The sequence below is a fragment of the Octopus sinensis genome, linkage group LG14, assembly GCF_006345805.1.
Source record: "Octopus sinensis linkage group LG14, ASM634580v1, whole genome shotgun sequence".
NCBI lineage: Eukaryota > Metazoa > Mollusca > Cephalopoda > Octopoda > Octopodidae > Octopus > Octopus sinensis.
In genome coordinates, this window is record NC_043010.1 from 40,982,872 (window position 1) to 41,005,371 (window position 22,500).

A 22,500-nucleotide genomic window follows, 5' to 3' on the forward strand; every position below is an offset into this window, starting at 1 on the left:
CCAGATTTTTACTCTTTTACTGGTTTAAGCCTTTCAAAGTGGCTATGCTGGGGCACCGCAACTGTTGTTGCTAGGCTTTTAATAGCCCTCCCTCTTGGGTTGCTTTTGGTGAATGAGAGAGTGAAGTGTTGCTATCATCATTTGCATTTCTTGCCACGGGGGACGTTCATCTCGAATCTTAGAGAATAGGAATTCCAGTTATCTCTTGAAAGCATCCACATTCACACCATGTAGGTATCTCAAGTTTTTGACAGAATATAGAAGGCCAGTGCTATTTCCTCCTGCAGGTGTGAGATTTCTCGTTCAGTTTCACAAAATTATGAACAAAACATTCATAAAATTCGCTCTTACATTATTAATATAGATTTTTCTAAAGCCTTAAATTATATGTCCAGAACACCTGCGATGTACCTAGACATCTTTTTCCGTACACCATTTACAAGCCACTGACAGAACGATTTCTAACTGTATTTGTTTAATGACTTTAATCGCATAAATAGCTTCTAAATCATCGTCATTAACGCTTTTATAAAGGATCATGCTCTTCTGCAAATTTAGAACGTTGGGGGAAAATGTAATTCCCCGTTTTTAAATCGATATGTGTTTTATAGGAGAGAATTTTGCGATGAAAATGCACTGGTTGAGCTATTACTCCTACCTATTTATATTGCTTAATGCTTTAGTCAAATGAGATAGAGAGAGAGATAGATATATAGAGATATAGAGATATAGTGATATATATATATATATATATATATATATAGAGAGAGAGAGAGAGAGAGAGAGAGATAGGACTCTTTTCCTCCCATTATACTTCTCCCCGCTTCTATCTCTCTTCCCCTCCCTCTCTCTCCGTCCTCTCTCTCAGCTTCACCCCCTACATCTCCAGGAACAAGTACTCTGTTACACTTTGAGGATTTCTACCACCATCAAAACTAAATGTCAACAATACGATCTATTGCTGCTGCTGCTGCTGCTGTTGTTACACATATGCTGCTGTTGCAGTTGTTGTTGCTGTTGTTACTGCTAGCGATGATAATGAAAACGATATCAGTGATGGTGGCGGTAGCAGGAAATCTCTTGTGACTCAGCAAAAACTTGATAAGTGACCAGACATTGATAAACCAACGGCCTATAACACTAGTTCTTCGTGGTGCCATTAGCGACTACTACTATTTCAGAGCTAGTGTCATCAATTATAGATATTACGCTATGGCTGTTTCTAAAAACAGTCATTAATTATTTGATATGGCAATTAGGTTAAAAGGAATGAAATAGATGCGTTAATTCGATCTCAAGTGACTTTACTATTGACATAAATCGTTTCTATCTTGAGATGTTAGCAAGAGCACCGTTGACGTATGAAATTCGCGGTAGGTTAGGTTTGCGAAGAGCCGTGCCGGCGACCCAGTTTCAACTACTGACTATCGCTTTTCTGTTTGGTTTTTACTTTTTCTTTTTTTTAGATTCAGTTCATCCCTGGTCTAATATTTCAGTGATCAAAGGCGTTCCAGTCGAGACAATCCCGTCCTTTTTTCAGAAGCAACACACCCAAAACTGCATGCAGTTTCTTTTTTCAAGATGGTAGAATGTAATTTCAGAGACAGATAGACAAACAGACAGACAGGTAGAAAGGGAGCGTGTTGCTATTTCTGACAGATCGAGCCCTTGTGTAGAGGCAGCTTTGTTGTTTTTGTTTAATCCCTGATCAGGCGGCCCTGAACCTCCTGTATTTTATTCGGTATATCTAACACCATATTATCCATTGATGTCTGGGTATGGTTTGAGTGAAAACTTACTGCTATTTCTAGTAGGTGGTGTGGTCACATACATGCTTTCTTGTTAGGACGTTTAGGCTTCTGAATATTTCCAAAACATCTCCAGACTCCTCAAAATTCTAATCACTGCTTCAACATGAAACGAAGGTTTGATGTTAAAGCAACCTCACACATACATGTAGAGAATTATTAGATTGTAGGCACAGTCATGCAGTCAAGAAATTCACTTTAAAACCACATGGTTATGGGTTCAGGCCCACTTCACGGCACCTTGGACAAATGTCTTCTGCTACAGTCCCGGGCCGACCTACGCCTTGGGTGAATTTGGTAGACGGAAACTGTATTGATGATCGTCGCATATGTGTGTGTGTGTTCGTCCCCACCCCATCACACTGTTTGACGACCGATGTTGGGTTGTTTACCTTCCCATGACTTATTATATCGTTTTCTTTTGCCGAGCCACTTAGTACCTTGCTTCAAAAATAGTACTAGGGCCGATTTGTTCAGCTAAAGCATTCAAGGCAGTGTCCAACATGGACGCCGTGACTGAAACATGTAAATGATAAAAATGGCCGTTTGAAAATACAAAATCTGAAGAACAAGAATAAAGCTATAACCGAATAATATGTAAACTAGCAGCACTTTTGGATATTACACAGTCATTTTGAAAATTGTAAGATGGAATTGTACATTTTTTCTGAAGTATCTGATTTTGGGGATGATGTAAAAATTCAAATAGGTTGTATTTAAGATTCAATCTCAAGTAACATCTCAGAAGGCTATATTACGTCTTCTAATTTGTGAGTTATCTCAAGAAGTAAACAAACATCACGGCACAAGATTGAAAGCATTGTCTATGTTATTCTGCTGCTGTACGTTGGTAAAGTTTTAGCGAATCTTAACACGATTATTTAAAAAGACTATAAGATTAATAGTTATCGCCATACTAATATGGCAATCTTATAAATATAAGACTAAAGCTGTCGATGATTAGCTCCAAGAGGCCACCGCCTCAAGCTAGCTATTTGACACACAATCTGTGTCCATTATAAACTTTCGAACAGGGGAGGTCAGCCGCTTCATCCTGCTAGTCAGACAGCTGCAGACGCGTTTCAGGGTAGTTGCCCTTTATCGATGCAGTGTAGTCAGACCCAGCAGGTGTCGCTACTGACTGTCCCTGTTCGAAGAATCTATTTACCTAGTTTCGGTGGAATACATCCACTTGTTTTCAATAATAGAAATATTAAAATTACTAAGTCTCTCTAAAGAAGATTACGGCAGCGTTACTGGAAATTAATAGTTATCGCCATACTAATATGGCAATCTTATAAATATAAGACTAAAGCTGTCGATGATTAGCTCCAAGAAGTTTTAACAGAACCATGCAATATATAATTTCTTTTAAAATTGTAGTTCTGTTCTTGAGATGCTGTAAAGATAGTAATAAACATGCAGCTGTAAGAGAAAACTGTATTCATGGTTATACATTTCTCATTTTTTTTTCTACCTTGAGAGTTATCTATTACTTTAATCAAATAATAGCGGCAATCCCTTTGTCCTGGGAAGGGTACTGAATTTGCGACACATCTTAATTACCAGCACTGACAATACAGTACAATATAGCAATGCTGTTTTCAGCAGCATAACCTAGTGCCTTGTATACCATATCATCGGCTTCCGAGCAAGACTTTTCAAGTTGCAGGCTTCATTATGGCTACCAGAAGAAATATTGCTGTGAATCCCCCAAAGAAAGCATGTGAAACTGTATGTATCATTCTCAACCTCTGGTGTAGGGTCACACTTTTACAAGCCGTAATTTACAACTCCCATCTCTTCACCAAGATTGTAGCAACATGTGAGGCAGTCAAAAACAAACAAAAAAGTAGAATAGCAATAGAAATGGGTGAAGAGGACTAGCAACTTCAACGGAAAAACTTGCACCGTAAATGGAAAAGTATGCTGCCGTCAATAAGAAATCACGAGCTTTCAACGGCAAATCTCGTGCCGTTTGTTAGCGTAATGAGTATCTCTTATCCCTCCTGTTTGAGGACGTTTTCTGGCTCATAGCTGAAGAGGAACTCTATAAAAGGTCGCTCGATGTTTCACACAACCGTCTTAATATAGTTCTACATACCCCTGAAAATAAATATGAGACAGTCACAGAACGAAAGCTAACTGATCACAGCTGATCTCAAGTTAAACAGTAACAACAATATTTCTGGCTCTAAACAGCCCTGTCGTTCATCTCTTCATTTCCACTGCACGTCTTAGATCCCCCACTTTATAGATATTTCGTTAAATCATTCCAGTTCGTATTGAGCATATTCGAAAAGGTTATTCTGATTAGACCACGGAAATATGAAATGATAAATCAATTTGTGTAAGATTTGAATGCAGATTTTGAAAATAGGTAACTAAATATCGAAAAAGTGTTGTTTCTTATTACATCTGTTGACAAAAGGTACATAGTCATGCTCAGTTATAAAACACTGCAACTAGGTTTTCATACCTCGTATCAATATTGAACATACCATTTTTAACGACTGTTTCTCACTTTTGTGGAGGTCTTGGGCACAATTCAGTGGGCAGTTACATATTTCCCTGTTATCTGAGCCATTTTTCGTTAAGTAATTCGTAACTGAACAGAATGTGTTCTCAGATTCGCAGGTGTTTGGGGATTTAACCATGAACAGCGCAAATACCTTCACTGCAATACTCAAGAAAAGTTGTTTTTGTTGTCTAACTCCAGACCAACTCACTCAGCCCAAGCAGTGCTATGAAAAAGAAAGTCTTACTTTCAGACAAAAGTATAAAGGACTTCGTCACACTCACACAATCACATACACGTGGATCTTTAACGAAATATTCTCAGCAAGAAATAACATTGTACTGCATATGACAATAATGCCATGCTGTTATCGCGTAAATGGCTGAATATCCAATATATGTATATATCATTGTGTCGAACCCGCGATATGGAGTGAACCAGTAATGTAAAGGGTCAGCCTTGTTACACACACACAGCATCATACTGATTCTGTTTCTGAATTCAATTTCCGTTTACTAATTCCATTCGCAAATTAAAGTTGAGTCAATCTTTAGGGCAGTGGTCACTTCTACAAGCTTCCACTTAGTGGAAAGGATCGAATCCTTGATTTCATGATTGCATAGGAAACTCCAAATATTCAGTCGTATTGATCAACACCCTTCCTCATTTGTCACCACACAGACGGGTACAGACACACGCACACAAAGATTCACACACATACGGGCATGAATGTAATCACAGACGAACGTTTATGAACGCATACATACTCATACACACGGTCGTATACAAACAGACAGACAAAAGCAGCTGTTTTTGTTTCGTTGTTATTTGCGAGTTTCTGATAAATAGACACTGACAAACAGATTAATATATATTTTCATGTTGCCAGTTGGAACACTGAAATCGAATCTCATAATCGTTTATTGTTGCAGAAGAGGGAAAAGTGAAAAAATGTGTGTGTGTGAGTAAAGAGAGGGCGGGAGATAGACAAACACAGCGGTACAGACAGACAAAAAAAATCATATAGAGATATAAACAACTAATAAATACATTATGGCTGGAAATTAATGTTATATAGTATATATTGGAATCAAATACAAACCTAAGAGAATATCTCATGACTTCAACGAATTTTTTCCCTATCTGTCTATATTAAAGATGTGTGTGTGGTGTATACATACACATACAAGCATCATATATATGAATGTATGTATAGTCATTAGACCGTGGAATCCATGTAATTCTGTTTGTTTTATATATTCTCTATATTTGCCTCTCCCGTCGCCTATTTTGCTTCGTTTTTATTTGATTCCTTGGCTGTCATCTGCCACTTCGCTCAAATCTGCATTTCTTCCCATCGTCGTAAATTGATGATTTGGTACTACGTAAAGTGAGTTCCAACTTCAAATTTTTGCGTCTAACGACGAAGTTTTCTTCATCATTTCCTATGCCAGACTGGTAATACCGTTGGAGCTCCAGGTCCCAAGCTTTGCTGTTTTTATTGTAGCTGAGTCTACTGTTACTGCTGAGATTGTGTAGCTCCTCATTGCAAAAAAATGCCTCCAAAATAGATCAGATATTCACAGGTGTAACGAATGAGTTTTGTGCCTCGCATCGATAGTCTCACTGCTCTTTGTTTTTGCAACTGCTCCAGCATGACCTTGTTTCCAACTTGTAAGATCATATTGACCCCTAACAACTACATGTCTCCGCATTCACCCCCTCCACATACTTGTATTGTGCTGGGTTCGCTTATTGTGGTTTGAACCTATGGACAAGTGGACATCGCACTATCCCTGTTTGTCGCTTCCTTGGGTCTTGAATACAGGACGGATATTTCCATGATTTTGCCTTGTTAATGGTTAACGCATTAGCTTTATATATCGACCAAGATATCCTTCAGATATTCCTTTGAGGTTACGATGAAAGCAGAACCAACCTACTCTCCGCGAGTCAGAAATGTCTCACTTTTCATCTTAATCATTCTTAGATTAATTTGGTGGGCAAGAATAGTCATTCTTCTCGGATACACCACCACAATGTCTTAATTTTGTTTTCTTGTTCACTCTTCTCTACGCCCACAAAATCTTTTGAACAAACATCGTTCACAATTCTGTTTCTGGAAGCTGTTATTGCTTGCATTTTCTTCGCAAATGCGCAAATGTTTAAATCAATATTGTCACTCTTTTCCGTCAAAATGTTATAGTTTTTCTTCATTGCTGTACGTTCAGTAACGTTAGCTTTCCTCCATTTTTTTTTTAAATATGTATTAATATTTTTTCTTTCAAAAAGTTTTAACTGAAGGATTTATTCTCATGCTTTTGTTTATGTTAATGCCAGCACATTTGGTTTGAGCAGTTTTTCCCCAAAGGAAACCATCTTGAAATATGATTATGCAAAACAAATTGAACAAAATGTGTTGAAAATGTATTCTATCTTCTCCCTGACAAAAAGAAAAACAGACTCTCTTCTTTGTCATAACGCCATGCGACGAAACAAAATAATTCTCCAATTAGAAATATCCAGCATATTTCACTTCCAAACACGGGAATGATACGGAGCATAACTTTCCAAGACATGAAATAACAAAAATACAAATAATAATCATCGTTTTTGATATTGGTACAAAGTGAGAATTTAGGGAAAGAGTTTAATCAGATGAAAGGCAAAGCTGAGCTCGACAGTTTTCGAACTCAGAATATATGCATTGTCAAATGATTATACCAAATCACTTCCCTTCGATAATTCTTCACATAGGCTCAAGATAACAACTTTTGGATGGGCGAGAAGGTTAGTCATTTAAATCTTGCCCGATACCTTATTTTATCGGCCCTGGAAAAATAAAAAGCGAATTTGAATCTTGGCAGGATTAGAACTGAAAGAGTAAAGAACCGAAACAAACCACGAAGCATTTTCTCCGACGTTATAACCACTGTAATTTCCTCATAAATTGATTTCCTGTTTCGTCTTAACGACTTCTTTCCAAGATGTATTCTTACTAATGTAACAATGTTATGAATGAAACGATGAAATGGCGATTATAGAGAATGACCAATGTCTGTGTCTTCTGTACAACTCAATAAAGCTCAGCAGAAACAATGCAGTCACTGACATATGGCACTGGATATTTTATTTCCCGTCAAGCCTAATGGTTTGACGGGAAATTAAGTATCCAATGCCATATGTCAGTAATGACTAATATCATTGGTTAGTTTAAGTAGAGCTTGGTTAGGTTCGGTTGCATTAGGTTAGATTTATTGTGCTTAGTTAAGCTAGGCTTCGTGAGGTCTCTACAAAATATGGCTTACTGCTTTGTAATAAACGTGTAATCAATATTATTTCAGAGTTGTGCATTTCTATCAGGTTACTTGATTTGAGGTCGTGTGTTGAAATAAAATCAATTACATTGTAAAAGAGTCGTTTTAACCATTTAAAACACATAAAAATCGAATTCACTTTCCGTTTATTTCCTGAATTGTGCAAACTGTGGGGGGCATATCAGTGACTACTTTGCAGGAGAGCGACCAAAGTTTTGATATCTCAAAAAATAAATGAAAACTGCATTTAACAGTCCTTGTGGTGTTTTATATGAGTAAAATTGTTCTACGATGTAATTAATAACTAAATTCATCTCCTGTAATAATCATTTTCAATCAACAAGTTTGTGAAAAACACTCAAAGCTGTGTAGTTAAGATGGTTTCACATTTCGAAAAGAAATTGGTATTACTAAACGGGAAAGTAAAATAGAATAGTTCGGCAAATACATTAAAGCGTCGGGAAATGCTTTGCAATATTTGTTCTAGTCCTCTAGGTTTCGAGTTCAGATCCAGCCGAGGTCAACTTTGTCTCATATTTTCCCGGGGTTGATAAAATAATGCATCAGTCACACAATGAAATAGCTCCTTCTCCGGACAATTTATAACTTAATGCTCATAGAAGTAGAAGTAGTAGTAGTAGTAATTGAAGAGTAGTATGTGAGCGGACTGGAACGCTGAAGCGTCGGGAAAAAATTACCACACAACATTTTATTACATCCTGAATCCAAGTCCTGCTGTGGTCAACTTTGCCTTTCAGCCCCCTCCCCAAAAATTTCAGGCCTTTTACCTATAGTATAAAGGATCATCATCATCATTATTATTATTAAAGTGGCGGCCTGGCTGAATCGTCAGCATGCTGGACAAAATGCTTAGTGGCGCTCCTTCTGTCTTTACATTCCGAGTTCAAATTCCACCGAGATTGACTATTCTTTTCACCTTCCATTTTAATGCGAAATTATTAAAAAAAACAAAACAAAAAAGACATTAGTCGTAGGAATGTCTGTGTGGTAAGTAGCTTGCTTACCAACCACATGGTTTCCGGTTCAGTTTAACTGTGTGGCACCTTGGGCAAGTGTCTTCCACTATAGCCTCGAGCCGACCAAATCCTTGTGAGTGGATTTGGTAGACGGAAACTGAAAAGAGGCCCGTCGTATATATGTATATGTGTGCTTGTGTGTCTGTGTTTGCCCCCCCCCCACATCGCTTGACAACTAATTTAAGTACCAGATTTTATGAAAACAAGCCAACTGAAATCGATCCGTTCCACTAAAGCCCTTGAAGCCTTTGCCCTAGCACAGCTACGATTCAACGACAGAAACGGGTGCGTGTATATATATATATATATATATACACACACATAGGTATTTACATATACCCACGCATATATTCGTATTTAAGGAGAAAACTGCTTATTAAGTATTCGGAATTATATATACATATACTAAAAAGCAAGCATTGAAACCTACATTGCTAAGAATTCTTAAAGATTGCAGTTTTAATATATTTTTATCAAAATATGATTTCCAAGTTTGTTTTCAGCTCTTTATTTTTTTAAATCTTACACTGCGTGTAAACATATAACTCCATTTACTCTTTTTCTACCTCTTCTTTAAATATTTCCGATAGTTAATTCCTTTGCTGCGACTCCCACTGTTCCTGTTATCCTCTCTCATGTAATGAATCGCAATATAAAAATAAATATCATTTCTGTAGTTGTAGGTTTATATAGGAAAGTAATAGTAAAATTTATAAATATATATGTATAAGAAATAAGCTATACAATCACATGTCATAACCAACAGTACGTTTTTCAATTTCCAGTACGTCCCCTAACATTTTTATGGTATCTTTATAAAAAACACTTTGAATATCAGACATTCTGCGTCTGCAATCTGCAATTTTTTAAATAAAAATTTTTTTTTAATGTGTTTCGTTTCTATTTGAAGTGTGTAAATATATACTTTGTTTGCTTTGGAAACAGTTTGTTTTAGTTTCAGATAATTTAAAAGATCTATTTCAGTTCGAATTTATGACAGATAAAGTGTAATTACGAATACATTCATACATTTCAAATGCGATTGAAATATATATCATTCAAAGCAAAGCATAAACAAAATGTATTTATACACGTATGCTTTCAATGCAAACGAAATATATTTAAAAACAAGACAAAATAGATTCATGCACTACTGTATCAAAAAATAGATTTAGAGACAACTTTCGATACAACATTTTCAACTTTAACCTTTAAGGATTTAAAGCGGCCATATCAGGCCCAAATATTTTATCTGTTTTATGTTCAAAATGGCCAGGTCTGGCACGTCGCACCTAACCTGCAATGTTATTCTAAAAATAAACAATCACATCATCAATATCTCAGAGCTAAAAGATGTGTGATAACAAGCATTAAATTTGACGGAGTAATCTGAATGCTAAAGGATTAACAACGTGAGTGGACGCTCCAAGCTATTTCTCGGTAATTTACACGCGTGCAACTAACGCAGAGAGAGAGAGAGAAATAGAGGGAAAGAGAGAGAAAGAGAGAGAGAGAGAGAGAGAGAGAGAGAGAGAGAGAGAGAGAAAGAGAGAACATACTTTGCCACAAAGGTGAAGAATATTTGGGGAAGGATTTGAGAGGTTAAACCTGAAATCATAATGGTTAAGATAAAATTGATTTCAACCAACCCGCCACTAATCTGAACGCGATTTCTGGTTACCGGGAGGTAAGTTAAATGAACGGTGGATAATCTGAAATTGTTACCCCGACATAATTGCAAAAGATATATACTTGAATCAAATTTGTTGGTATGGCTGTTTAATATGTTAGCCTAGCCGTTTAGTATGTTAGCCCAGCCGTTTAGTATGTTAGCCCAGCCGTTTAGTATGTTAGTCCAGCCGTTTAGTACGTTAGCCAAGCCGTTTAGTACGTTAGCCAAGCCGTTTAGTACGTTAGCCAAGCCGTTTAGTACGTTAGCCTAGCCATTTAGTACGTTAGCCAAGCTGTTTAGTACGTTAGCCAAGCTGTTTAGTATGTTAGCCAAGCTGTTTAGTATGTTAGCCAAGCTGTTTAGTACGTTAGCCTAGTTGTTTAGTACGTTAGTATAGCTGTTTAATATGTTAGTATAGCTGTTTAGTACGTTAGCCAAGCTGTTTAGTACGTTAGCCAAGCCGTTTAGTACGTTAGCCCAGCCGTTTAGTATGTTAGTCCAGCTGTTTAGTACGTTAGCCAAGCCGTTTAGTACGTTAGCCAAGCCGTTTAGTACGTTAGCCAAGTCGTTTAGTACGTTAGCCAAGTCGTTTAGTACGTTAGCCAAGCCGTTTAGTACGTTAGCCAAGACGTTTAGTACGTTAGCCAAGCTGTTTAGTACGTTAGCCAAGCTGTTTAGTACGTTAGCCAAGCTGTTTAGTACGTTAGCCAAGCTGTTTAGTACGTTAGCCAAGCTGTTTAGTACGTTAGCCTAGCTGTTTAGTACGTTAGTATAGCTGTTTAGTACGTTAGCCAAGCTGTTTAGTACGTTAGCCAAGCTGTTTAGTACGTTAGCCAAGCTGTTTAGTATGTTAGCCAAGCTGTTTAGTACGTTAGCCAAGCTGTTTAGTACGTTAGCCTAGCTGTTTAGTACGTTAGTATAGCTGTTTAATATGTTTGCTGGACATTGTTGTAGAGCTAAAAACGAAGCAATTTCCGCTCTTCTCCTCTGGAAGCCATCTACTCGCGATACCAGAGGGCGCACACTCTCCTACCCTGATGTAATCTCCAGGGATACAGGCATCCAGAAACAGGGCCTCCTTAATGCTATGATGAACCGTGAAGTCTGGCGTAGCATAGTAAATTCCATTGTCTCGACCACGGTCGAACAATAATGATTAATATGTTAGTATGTTATAACAGAATTTGTTAGTATGGCCGTTTAGTACATTATAACAGAATTGAATTTTAATATTATACAGCTATGATTATCCGTTCACAAGGATGTGAATTTTCAATGAAGCTAAAATAATAAGTAATACCTCTATATACAGTGGAATAAACTTATTGGAAGTTCTATGTACTTAGCAAATGACTAATCTATTACATATACTTTCGAATGTAGGATATCTGGATTTCACGAAATGCAATTGTGGAATTCCTTAGAAACAAAATTTCCAGAGGACTTCTGTAAGATGTCTTTTTTGAAATCACAACAGAGCCATTCAGTTTCATTACTGTAAATTAAATGCTGCGTAGGTCCCCCAGACAAAATACATGCAATAACCTTACCTCGGTTTCTTTACTAAATTAAATAGATGTTATGATAAACTAAAAATGTTCTCAATTATATGTGTATATGAGAATATCTGTATAAGGACTCCTAAATATATTTGTGTGTGTGTGAGTACGTGCATGTATATACATGCGTACCTATATGTATGTGTATATATACATATATATATATGTATCTGTATAAGGACTCCTAAATATATTTATGTGTGTGTGTCAGTACGTGCATGTATATACATGCGTGCCTATATATATGTATGTATGTGTATATAAATATGTTGCTACAGTCTAGGGAAACAACGCCGAGAAGGACATGAAATAAAATTACATCAATCAACCATCACATCAGTGACTGTGCTCCAACTTGTCCACATTCTCTAGCAGGAACACGGCTATGGGCAAAACTATATACATACATATATATATATCACGTGATCATGTGACCGACCAGACCATCAGATGTTGTTACACATCGCTGGTCACAATGCGTTTCGCATTGTTTTAGCCTTCGAATGACGCCACCCCGCTGGCTAAGCGAGCAGGCCAACAGAAGAAAGTTGTGGCGAAAGAGTACAGCAAGGATCACCACCCCCTGCCGGAGCCTCGTGAAGCTTTAGGTGTTTTCGCTCAATAAACACACACAACGCCCGGTCTGGGAATCGAAACCGCGATCCTGCGACCACGTGTCCGCTGCCCTAAACACTGGGCCATTGCGCCTCCACATATATATATATATATATATACATATATTATATATATATATATATATATATATATATACACAAATATACAAATTTATATATATATATATATGTTGATTCGTTAGCTACTGCACGCATTTTTTTTCTCTCCTTCTTTCTGTGTTTTTCTCTCTCTGTGTATCTTTCTGTTGAAGAGCGTAGGCTCGAAACGTTAAAGACTTGTTTTATTTATATTTCCTGAGCGCCATACTAATACAATTGTTCGTTTGTTTTCCACCTGCCTTCGTCTTTTGTTTATTTTCATAAAGCTTCCCGTTATATATATATATATATATATATATACAAATTTATATATATATATATATAATATATATATATATATATATATATATATATATATATATACATATGTATGCATACATGTAAAGACATGCGTATATGCCCTTCCATATATTTACGTGTGTATATTTTTACATATATATATATATATTACGGGCACGCATACATATGTGTGCGTTCCTGTAATATCTTTCCATGTATCATACACGAAACTGAGTACGACGTAGAAATACTTCAAATTTGCTTTTTTATTCTTGGTACCTTTATCCCTGTGCGGTTGGAAGATAGTAACCTGTAGTTTTCGCAGATCTTTTACTTAATATGGAAGTCTAATGTTATGAAATTATTAGTTAGCAGTAAACATTGCAGAAAAAACCCAGTATTTTGAAATCAAGCTTCCAATATGTAAGCGTACATTTTATAAGAATATGCTGCATGTGCCGGAATAGAAGTGCACAGAACAAAGAAATGTAGAAGCAGGAACATTTCATAGTATTGTACAACAAACGAGAATGATACTGTGCGAATGAATACAGAAAATAGGAAATGTTTACTGGAGTGTAAATATTCGAATATGCCTGAAAAAGGCAGTTAAGAAACAAAATCCTGATAAGGTTTTCTTTGTGTCAGAATAACATGGATTTTACGATAAACAAACATGTATGTAAGAGAATATATTAAATGAAACAATCGAAAGAAAAACGGAAGAACACACACACACATTACATATATGTATGAATGTATGTATGTATGTATGTATGTATAATATGTCAGGTCACTTTCGAGTGCTACTGGTAACATGCGACCCAGTACCTGTTGTATGGTCGGGTCGTCGGTGACAAAACCGGCACCAGCTTGCTTGGTGAGGAGGGTGTTTATTGGACACTCTGCGGGATGAAAAACGAAACCCGTCAAAGGGCGGAGGAACTCTTGAGAGTCAACGGCCATCCAATAAATGTCTTAAGGCTGTATCATGCGCGGGGACATAGAAATAATCGGACTGAATACCCGATCGCGCGGTTAAACCATTGGGAATGAAGGACTCCTAGCCTTTGTTAGGGCATCCTTCAGGGGAAGGTAACTCGGGTAACTGGGATAACACCGACATAAAACCTACGGCCCGGTGGTTACCGATGATGTTGACTTGTTCTTCTTTTCGGATTATGGCTACTGTTGCTTTGTGAGTGGGATTGACTCAGTGCACAGTCTTTCCTCACTTTAAAAAAAAATCTTCTTGCACAGGCATTGCACGATAACAACATTGATTAAGCTTCGCGCAATGGCCATACTCGATAACGAGGGGGAAGCTACCATGTATGTATAAAGTCATAAGTGACAGAGGAATAGTTTGATGAAATTTCATTTGACAATAACAAAATTCTAATATCACGACAAATTGTTTCGTAACTTAAACACATGTAAATAATTTATATCATATCTAATAATAAATAAATTACTTGAATATCTGCATTAATGAAGGGTATTTTGCATTAATGCAGACATGTAAGCACCTAATATTTTTTTGAAGAATTAAATTCATAAAATGATAGGTCTAAATATAAATCTTCGTTTATAAATACTCAAAGGAAAATTAAGAAAATGGAGATAGAGCATCAATATAATTTATTTTCAGCAAAAGTCTAACATATTCTCCCACAGCTGTTTTAATTAAGCCTAAAAGATTAAACAGCAATAATGAAATCATTATATTAGGCAAAATCTCATCAGGGGGCAGAAGATATACCGTTAGGTTATTAGGTGTTGTGTTTTCGAGTCATCTCACCAGTCTGCTGAGATGATTCGAAAACACAACACCTAATAACCTAACGGTATATCTTTTACACTCTGATGAGGTTTTGCCTAATATAATGATTTCCTTATTGGTATTTATTCTTTTAGGCTTAATTAAAACACCTGTGAGATTTTTTGCAGAAAATAAATTATATTAATGCTATCTCCATTTTCTTTATATATATATATATATATATATATAGAAACACACACATATATAGTGCGAGGGGGATTTGAGGACACTTAACGCGCAGCATATTACCTCTCTTCAAACCAATTAAAATGCTTTTATTTCTTTCAGATTCCCCAATGGCGGATAAAATGTAACACAAAAAATGCAAGGACATGTAGTTATTTCTATATGCGCAGAACACAACGATTTAAAATTCGCCAGATTTATAAATGATACAACATTTTTTGTACACAATGCTGGAAGCCTCTGATACAATTATTTCAATTGTAAAGAAAAGAAAAGAACTATTGTTAACATTTAGACACTATATGAATGCAACTATTCATTCAGCGAATTCAAAACATTATCAATGATGATCCTGGAAAATCAATGAAGGCCACGGACAAACAATTTCAGAAGTTGGGGTGGACTTTTGGAACTTTGGTACACAAGGAAGTTTGATATTAGTCGTATTTACTGAGAAGACAATTCATATCTGCTGAGATACGGGAAAACCGTTTGATCCATGCTAGGCAGTTATTAACAAAGGTTAAAAACTCTCACGGACATGGCATGCGTTAATTCTTTTTTCTGATGAAAAAAACTTCAATTAAAATCGAAAGTCTAACAGGAGAAATGAGAAAGAGTTACGGGTTCGAAAATGCCTCGAGCATACTTGAATTGGTAAGGAATTTATAAAATTTAAAATGGCCTAAATGATGGTCAAATAACTACGTCCTCTACGAGCCCATGATGGACTCGTTTCGATTCCACTTCGTGATAACTTTCAAATTTCTTTGTCTATATATTCAAGTCGATCAAATACTTATTAGTAAAACAGGGTAGACAGAAACTGCATGGAATCCTGAAAGGTAGACAGAGTATAGGCAGTGTCCGGAATTTAATGGTTATATCTTAGAAATACGGCTTTGGAATTTAAAAATTACGGCTTTGAAATACATTCTGTATGGGGATTTCGTTAAGGGTACAGGTGTCTGAGGTATACTCAACCACTTACTGTGTAACTTAAGGAGTGGGTGTTTCCGGGGTTCGAACGTCAGAAATAGTCTGTCGAAATTGACAGATGATTCGTTTGTTTCTTTTATAGGTATAACTAAGTTATAGACACACACATGTATACATGTAGACACAAACACATATACATACACACCCATATATATATGCGTGTATAAATATATGTGTGTGTAAATATATGTGTATAAATATATGTGTGTGTGCTGCATCTGTACACCATACGCATTCACAGACTGAACACTTTATTGAAACAAACTGCCAGAGGACAAACACGGTGTGATAGCAAGATGAAGATCTGTCATAATACAATGAGGAAAGGAAAAAAAGAGCGTACGCTAAAGCAAAGACTGGGGAAAAAAATTATCTGCAGCACTGTTGTTGACTTATTCAAAGCACTCTTAATTATCTTTTGTTAATGAAGTGTAGTAGCAGACTAACAAAGTAGTTATATATTGTGAAGTCACGATGCAAATACAGATTATTACTGTTTTGTCTAAGTGTGTGAGATGTCGGAAATGACACAGAATCAAATGAATATGAATGATGAGAAAGCAAACAGTATCTTAACAATATAATAGCGTACAATGTGTAACATGATATCAATGCAGGTTGTCCCAAAAATATGTACACACTTTAACTCAATTTGCGTTTTTCTTTTTCTTTAGATTTAACATATTAGAAATAATGAAAGAAGCCAGACTAATCTTCAAACAAAGGAAATTTATCCGAAAGTGCTATAGGAAATATGGAAACACATTCGAAATACAAAGACAGTTTGGAGACGGGCGTCAATCAAACAGATCTAGCAAAGTGGCTTACCATCATTCGAATTAGAAATAAGTTTGAAGTCCTCAAGAAACGTTTGGTATGACCTTGGACACCGACGAGCCCCACAAGACAAGAAATGGTACAAAAAGGGAATTGCCAAAGTTTGAGAAAATCTGTGCAGCAAAACAGTCATTAGAAGAGATACATTCCAAAAATAGTCCATGTTCTCAGTGAAGATGATGCGGGCTCAGAGTAGAGTTTCGCTTGTGCATTTAGTAAAATCTGTAGAAGATGCACACTTTCTGACAAAGATTGTTCGGATTGATGTGGGGACATTTTAAAGTAAATCTGCTATTGCACCTACTGGAAATATAGGAATTTTAAGGAAGAACATGGAACTTTTATGGAAGAACAATGTTAATTTATCAGGAGTTACAGTAGAGTGATGCTTATCATCAAAAGGATTAATTGGACCGCTCTTTTTTGACAATACAGTAACTATTTACTTGAACTTGCAGCGAAAATCTCTCAAGTATTCGAAATGACTTTGAAGATGAGGAGTTTTACCTTTAGCAACATAGGATGCACCAGGATTACTATAGTAATGTAAGGGTCTAAATTGATGAGATTTTGCCAAACAGATGGATTGAATGAGGAGGTTCATTAGAATAGCATCCATGTCCACCGAACGGTTCAAAACTAAACATTTTTTTTTTATGGAGATACTTGAAAGATGAATTTTAAGGTAGAAAATAGTCAACAATTGAGGGTAGCCATCGAACGAGAATGCGCACAAATGCTGAATGCAATGTTTCTGGAACATTTTCGATTTCAATGCTTTGCGTTCTAAGCAGTTGCTAAACTAGACCAGTCATCAGTATGGAAACAGGTGTTCACAGAGAAATTAAATTCCGTCAGTATTGTCTATTAAAAGTTTGGAAATAAAATCCATTATGATAAGCATCCAATGTGCGTACACATTTTTTTAGGACATCCTGTATATTACAATGCTTTTTTTCCATAGGTACAAGGTACACAAATGTTCAGCTATACTTGATTGGAGCTTGTTTTGTAGATGACAGAAGACTGAGAGTAACGTAGCGGTTCGGCAAAAGAGAACCGATATAAGTACCAGACTTGAAAGTATTGGAGTCGAATCATTCCACTAAAAATTCTTCAAGGAAGTGCTCAAGCATGACCGCAGTTAAACGACAGAAACAAAAAGATCAAAATAAAGGAACTTCACTCATAAAACACTAAGATTTACTGGTTAAAAATATTTGAAGAGCATCCTTTCATTATTAGTAAGAGTTAAGCGAGCTTAAGATAACACAGGGTCCAAGGGTAGAGTTGTTATGTAGCATGTTTGTGTGATGGACAGCTGCGATGAGATAGGTTAGTGCCTCAAAGAGATTAGGTTTAAAGGTTAGAAAGAAATCAAGGCTAATCGTAATGTCTGTGTCGGTCAGAAATGCTTGCGAGGATGGTACAAATTGACATGGAGAATTACTAAAGAGTTGGCTTCCACAGCAGCAGCATAATAGGAAGAGTTCAAGAGCACGAGGGGTTGTGAGCTTTGAAATCATATAGGATAATGACTTCGTGAAAGAAGGAAGTGAGAAATATGTCCTCAATATAGGAGGTCTGATTAAATAGTTACTGGTAATAGGGAGTTAAGAGAGTATAGATTGTTAGTATGAGGTGGTGAGTATAACTTAGGTTGGAACGAAGTCCGAAGATTTTAAAGAAGAGAATGGAAAATTGATCAGAGGAAACGTAAACGTTGACTAAGCGTCAGTAGGTCACAGTAACTCTGTCCAATGTATGGTTTGAATGCTTGAAGCAGAAGGAATTCCGCTAAAGGCTGATGGCCCGGCTGCTAATCCAAGGGTTGCTTTTAACAAGGATTTTGGAGAGAAGTGGAGTAAGTTAGATATGTTAGTAGTTCAAGGATTTAGAAAAGCGACGCAAAAAGTGAATGTATTTGGATCAGTGGAAGAGGGGGACATAGAGCCAGAGTAGCTGGAAGCTTTTCTTGGTGTCCAAGCGAATAGTAAGAGAGTGGATTCTATGTAATAGGGATCACCATTTCTCAGAGAGAGATTCATGTGAATAGTATAGCCTGGACAGTAGACTAATGGACAGAGTTCAGAGTATTGTGCTTCGGACATGAATGCAATATGTGGTTTGCATGTTATTGAGAGTATATATCATGTGTGTGTATGTAATTGAGTGTGTGCGATTTTTATGTTTGCGTGTGTGTATTCCCTATTTGGAGAGTAATTTACAGAGCTAGTTGGGGAGAGATTCACATAGAACTGAAGCAGAATAAGGTCTTTAAAACGAAAAACAAAACAAAACAAAATAATATGACATGCTCTATTTCCTGAATTGTTCAGTTATTCTAAATTGTATATTTGAATGCCTTGTCCTTAGGAATAAGCATACAGTAGGTAGGTAGGTAGGCAGGCAGGTAGGGACAGAGAGACAGACAGATAGATAACACATACAAAATCACATTGTGTATAAGAAAGAGAGAGAGATCATTTGTCCCATATGGAAATACTAAGTTTAAGACCTATAATAATACTTATGAGTTTAAATATTTCAGGCTTCTTTCAATTTCCATTTGTATTGTTTGCTTAAATTATTCTTTTAATGTACTTTCCAAACTTTCTTTTTCTCCCCTCATTCTCTACCTTCACTCGTTATTCTTTAAAACAAGCATTAATATTATTTTCTTTTGTTTTTCTCTTTACAGTTTGAAAGTCTCAGAAAATTTTGTGAAGCAAGTCTAAACCTACAACTACTATTACTACTACTACTACTACTAATAGTACATACCAGTGCTGGAAGTTCAGAGATCTAATTTGATGAGATCATGAGTTAAGATGCTGCTCCATATTAAATCTGAACATTGTTCATGACACTGAACGTATAGTTTCAAATATTGATACAGTCATTTAGCATTATATATATATATATATATATATATATATATATATATATATATATATATATATATAATATATATATATATATATTCATGAAAGATTCAACTGGAATAGGCTTATATTTAAACCTATTAAACACAGAAATATAGCATAACATACGTTATATAGAAAACACACGTATAATATACAATATCCAAACATTTACTTATGTAAAGATATATGTATGTGTGCGTGTGTGTATGTAGGTATGTATGTTGGTGAGATTCAACAGAAATAGGCTTATATATAAGCCTATTAGGCATAGAAATATAGCCACAATATACGTCATACATACATTAAACGCATTACATATGTATGTAAAATTAAATAATATATATTTATTTATCTATAATTGAAATATAAAGGAAGGCTAAAAAGTGAATCGGACTTCCTACCGTCCAAAAGGTTTTGTTGAGGCCTTTTTTCCCCCACAATCATTTTCTATTGATATTGACTTTGTATCAAACGAAATCATGTCAGCCAATGGAAACCCCGGATTACCGGGCTCAATTGATTTTCTACCAGAGGGCTGTAATGTCACTGAAGATGACATCCTGATAAAAAGCTCCGTACAAGGACTGTACGAATTCAGCGAACGCTACGCCGAGATACACGGATATGTGAGCGCCATAGTATGTACATTCGGTTTCATGGCGAATTTGGCAAACATTGTGTGCCTAACTCGGCGAAATATGATCTCACCGACCAATTTAATCTTGACGTGGCTTGCCGTAGCTGACATGTTGACGATGATGTCTTATTTCCCATTTGCCCTTCATTACTACATTCTCCGTGACAGAGACATTCCACGCTTGCACACACGTAGCTACGGCTGGATTGTGCTCTTATTGTTCCATGCCAATTTTACCATTGTAACACACACCATTGCCATTGGACTTACTATAGCATTGGCAATATTTCGATATATATACATTTGTTTTCCCGTCAGGGGCAGTGAACTTTGCAGCATAAAACGTTCCAAGCAGACCATTTTAATTGTACACCTGAGCACAATAGTCGTTTGTATTCCAAACTATATTTTAAATACCATCGAAGAATCTCCTCCAACCGGCCAATTTTACAGATATGTTCCCACAAGAAGTAACCTCTCTGAACTAAGCAACGTCAGTTCGATTCCCAGCCAGGAATACAGCTACAAGATAGGTACGAGCAGCTATATGTTCTCACACATCATTCAAACTATAAACAATTGGGTGCAGGCCATTCTCATCAAGCTGGTGCCGTGCGTCACTCTTACCATTCTTACCATCATGCTCATTGTGGTGATGCATAAAGCCTACAAAAAGAGAATGAAGCTGAAGTCTCAAGGACGCAAAGATGAATCGGACCGCCATGGAGAACACAATCGAACCACTGGAATGCTATTGGCGGTTGTAATGCTGTTTCTATTGACTGAACTACCGCAAGGAATATTAACACTTCTAAGTAGCTTCATCGACAACTTTTTTCCCTGCGTCTACATGCCTCTTGGAGACGTCCTTGATATCATGGCACTCTGTAATAATGCTATTAATTTTGTACTCTACTGTACTATGAGTCGCCTGTTCCGCGAGACATTCGTGGCGACGTTCTTCAACTGCTGTCCGCAAAGACCAGGTTGGTTGAAGTTGAAGCTCATTACGGCCACTCAGTCTAGTAATACAGCCACAACAGTAAATAACCATAGCAACAACACAAAGACGACCAACGTGTAAAATTTTCATTTTAAAAAGTACACAAAATATGGGAAAATGAATGAAATAAAATAAAGTACTATAGAAGTAATGTGGAAACAATGTGAAAACTGTACAATCTGGAAAATAATAAATGGAGATGGAGAAAGAAAAGAAATATGCCTATTTGGCTTAATGTGACTACACCGTGACGAGGGAAATCCACCCTCTGACTATCACACATCATATATAGAGAGACAATTGAGAGATATGCCACTGAGATATATCATACATATTTCAAATATCAGAAAATAATACTAACTTCAGCATATTCTGACTACAATATTTATCGAAAGAAGATCATTACGATTAATTACCCCTAGTAACCCAGCCACCACAGTGAATAACCATAGAAAGGTGACCAACGTTAAATTTCTAAGTTCTAAGAAGAAAAAAGTTTAACAATGAATAAAATACAAAAAAAACAAATCTTTTAAAATGACAATTTTGAAAATGATAATTTTGAAAATGATAATTTGGGAAGCGAAAACAAAAAGAGGAATAAGAATGTCCATTACCTCACATTGATATCTTGTTGCGAGCAGTTTGGCCATTGAGGGTAAAACAGAAATGATCAGAGAATATTGAAAAATATGCCACTAAGAAGATATGTGACCAATATCTTAAAACGTGTGAATTTAGTGAACGATAACTTCACCACAATGTAACAGTACAAGGACTAAAATGTACACATGTACACAGTGTTAGTAGTTATATATATTTATATGTATATAAATATACACACACACACACATATATATATACACACACATATATATATATATATACAGTCATATATATATACATATATATATATACAAACATATACATATACAGTCATATATATATACATATATATATATACACACATATACATATACAGTCATATATATATATACACATATATATACACACATATACATATATATACACATATACAGTCATATATATATATATATATATATACACATATACAGTCATATATATATATATATATATATATATATACATATGCATATATATACACACATATACATATACAGTCATATATATACACATATTTACA

At 36.0% G+C, this 22,500-nt stretch overlaps 1 protein-coding gene and 1 long non-coding RNA gene across 2 annotated transcripts in view; both read left to right on the top strand.

The window, feature by feature from the left end:
* LOC115218776 overlaps nucleotides 1-19,720 on the top strand; it is a 227,090-nt gene extending 207,370 nt beyond the window's left edge. The window contains exon 4 of the long non-coding RNA XR_003882275.2: nucleotides 19,470-19,720. This is a non-coding gene — a long non-coding RNA (uncharacterized LOC115218776). The remainder of the gene's footprint in view (nucleotides 1-19,469) is intronic.
* Nucleotides 19,721-19,745: 25 nt separating this feature from the next.
* Nucleotides 19,746-21,942, top strand: LOC115219515 (sex peptide receptor-like). The gene has a single exon (XM_029789695.2). It carries the CDS (start codon nucleotides 20,175-20,177, stop codon nucleotides 21,414-21,416), a length of 1,242 nt encoding a protein of 413 aa, XP_029645555.1. The 5' UTR covers nucleotides 19,746-20,174; the 3' UTR covers nucleotides 21,417-21,942.
* Nucleotides 21,943-22,500: the final 558 nt, after the last annotated feature.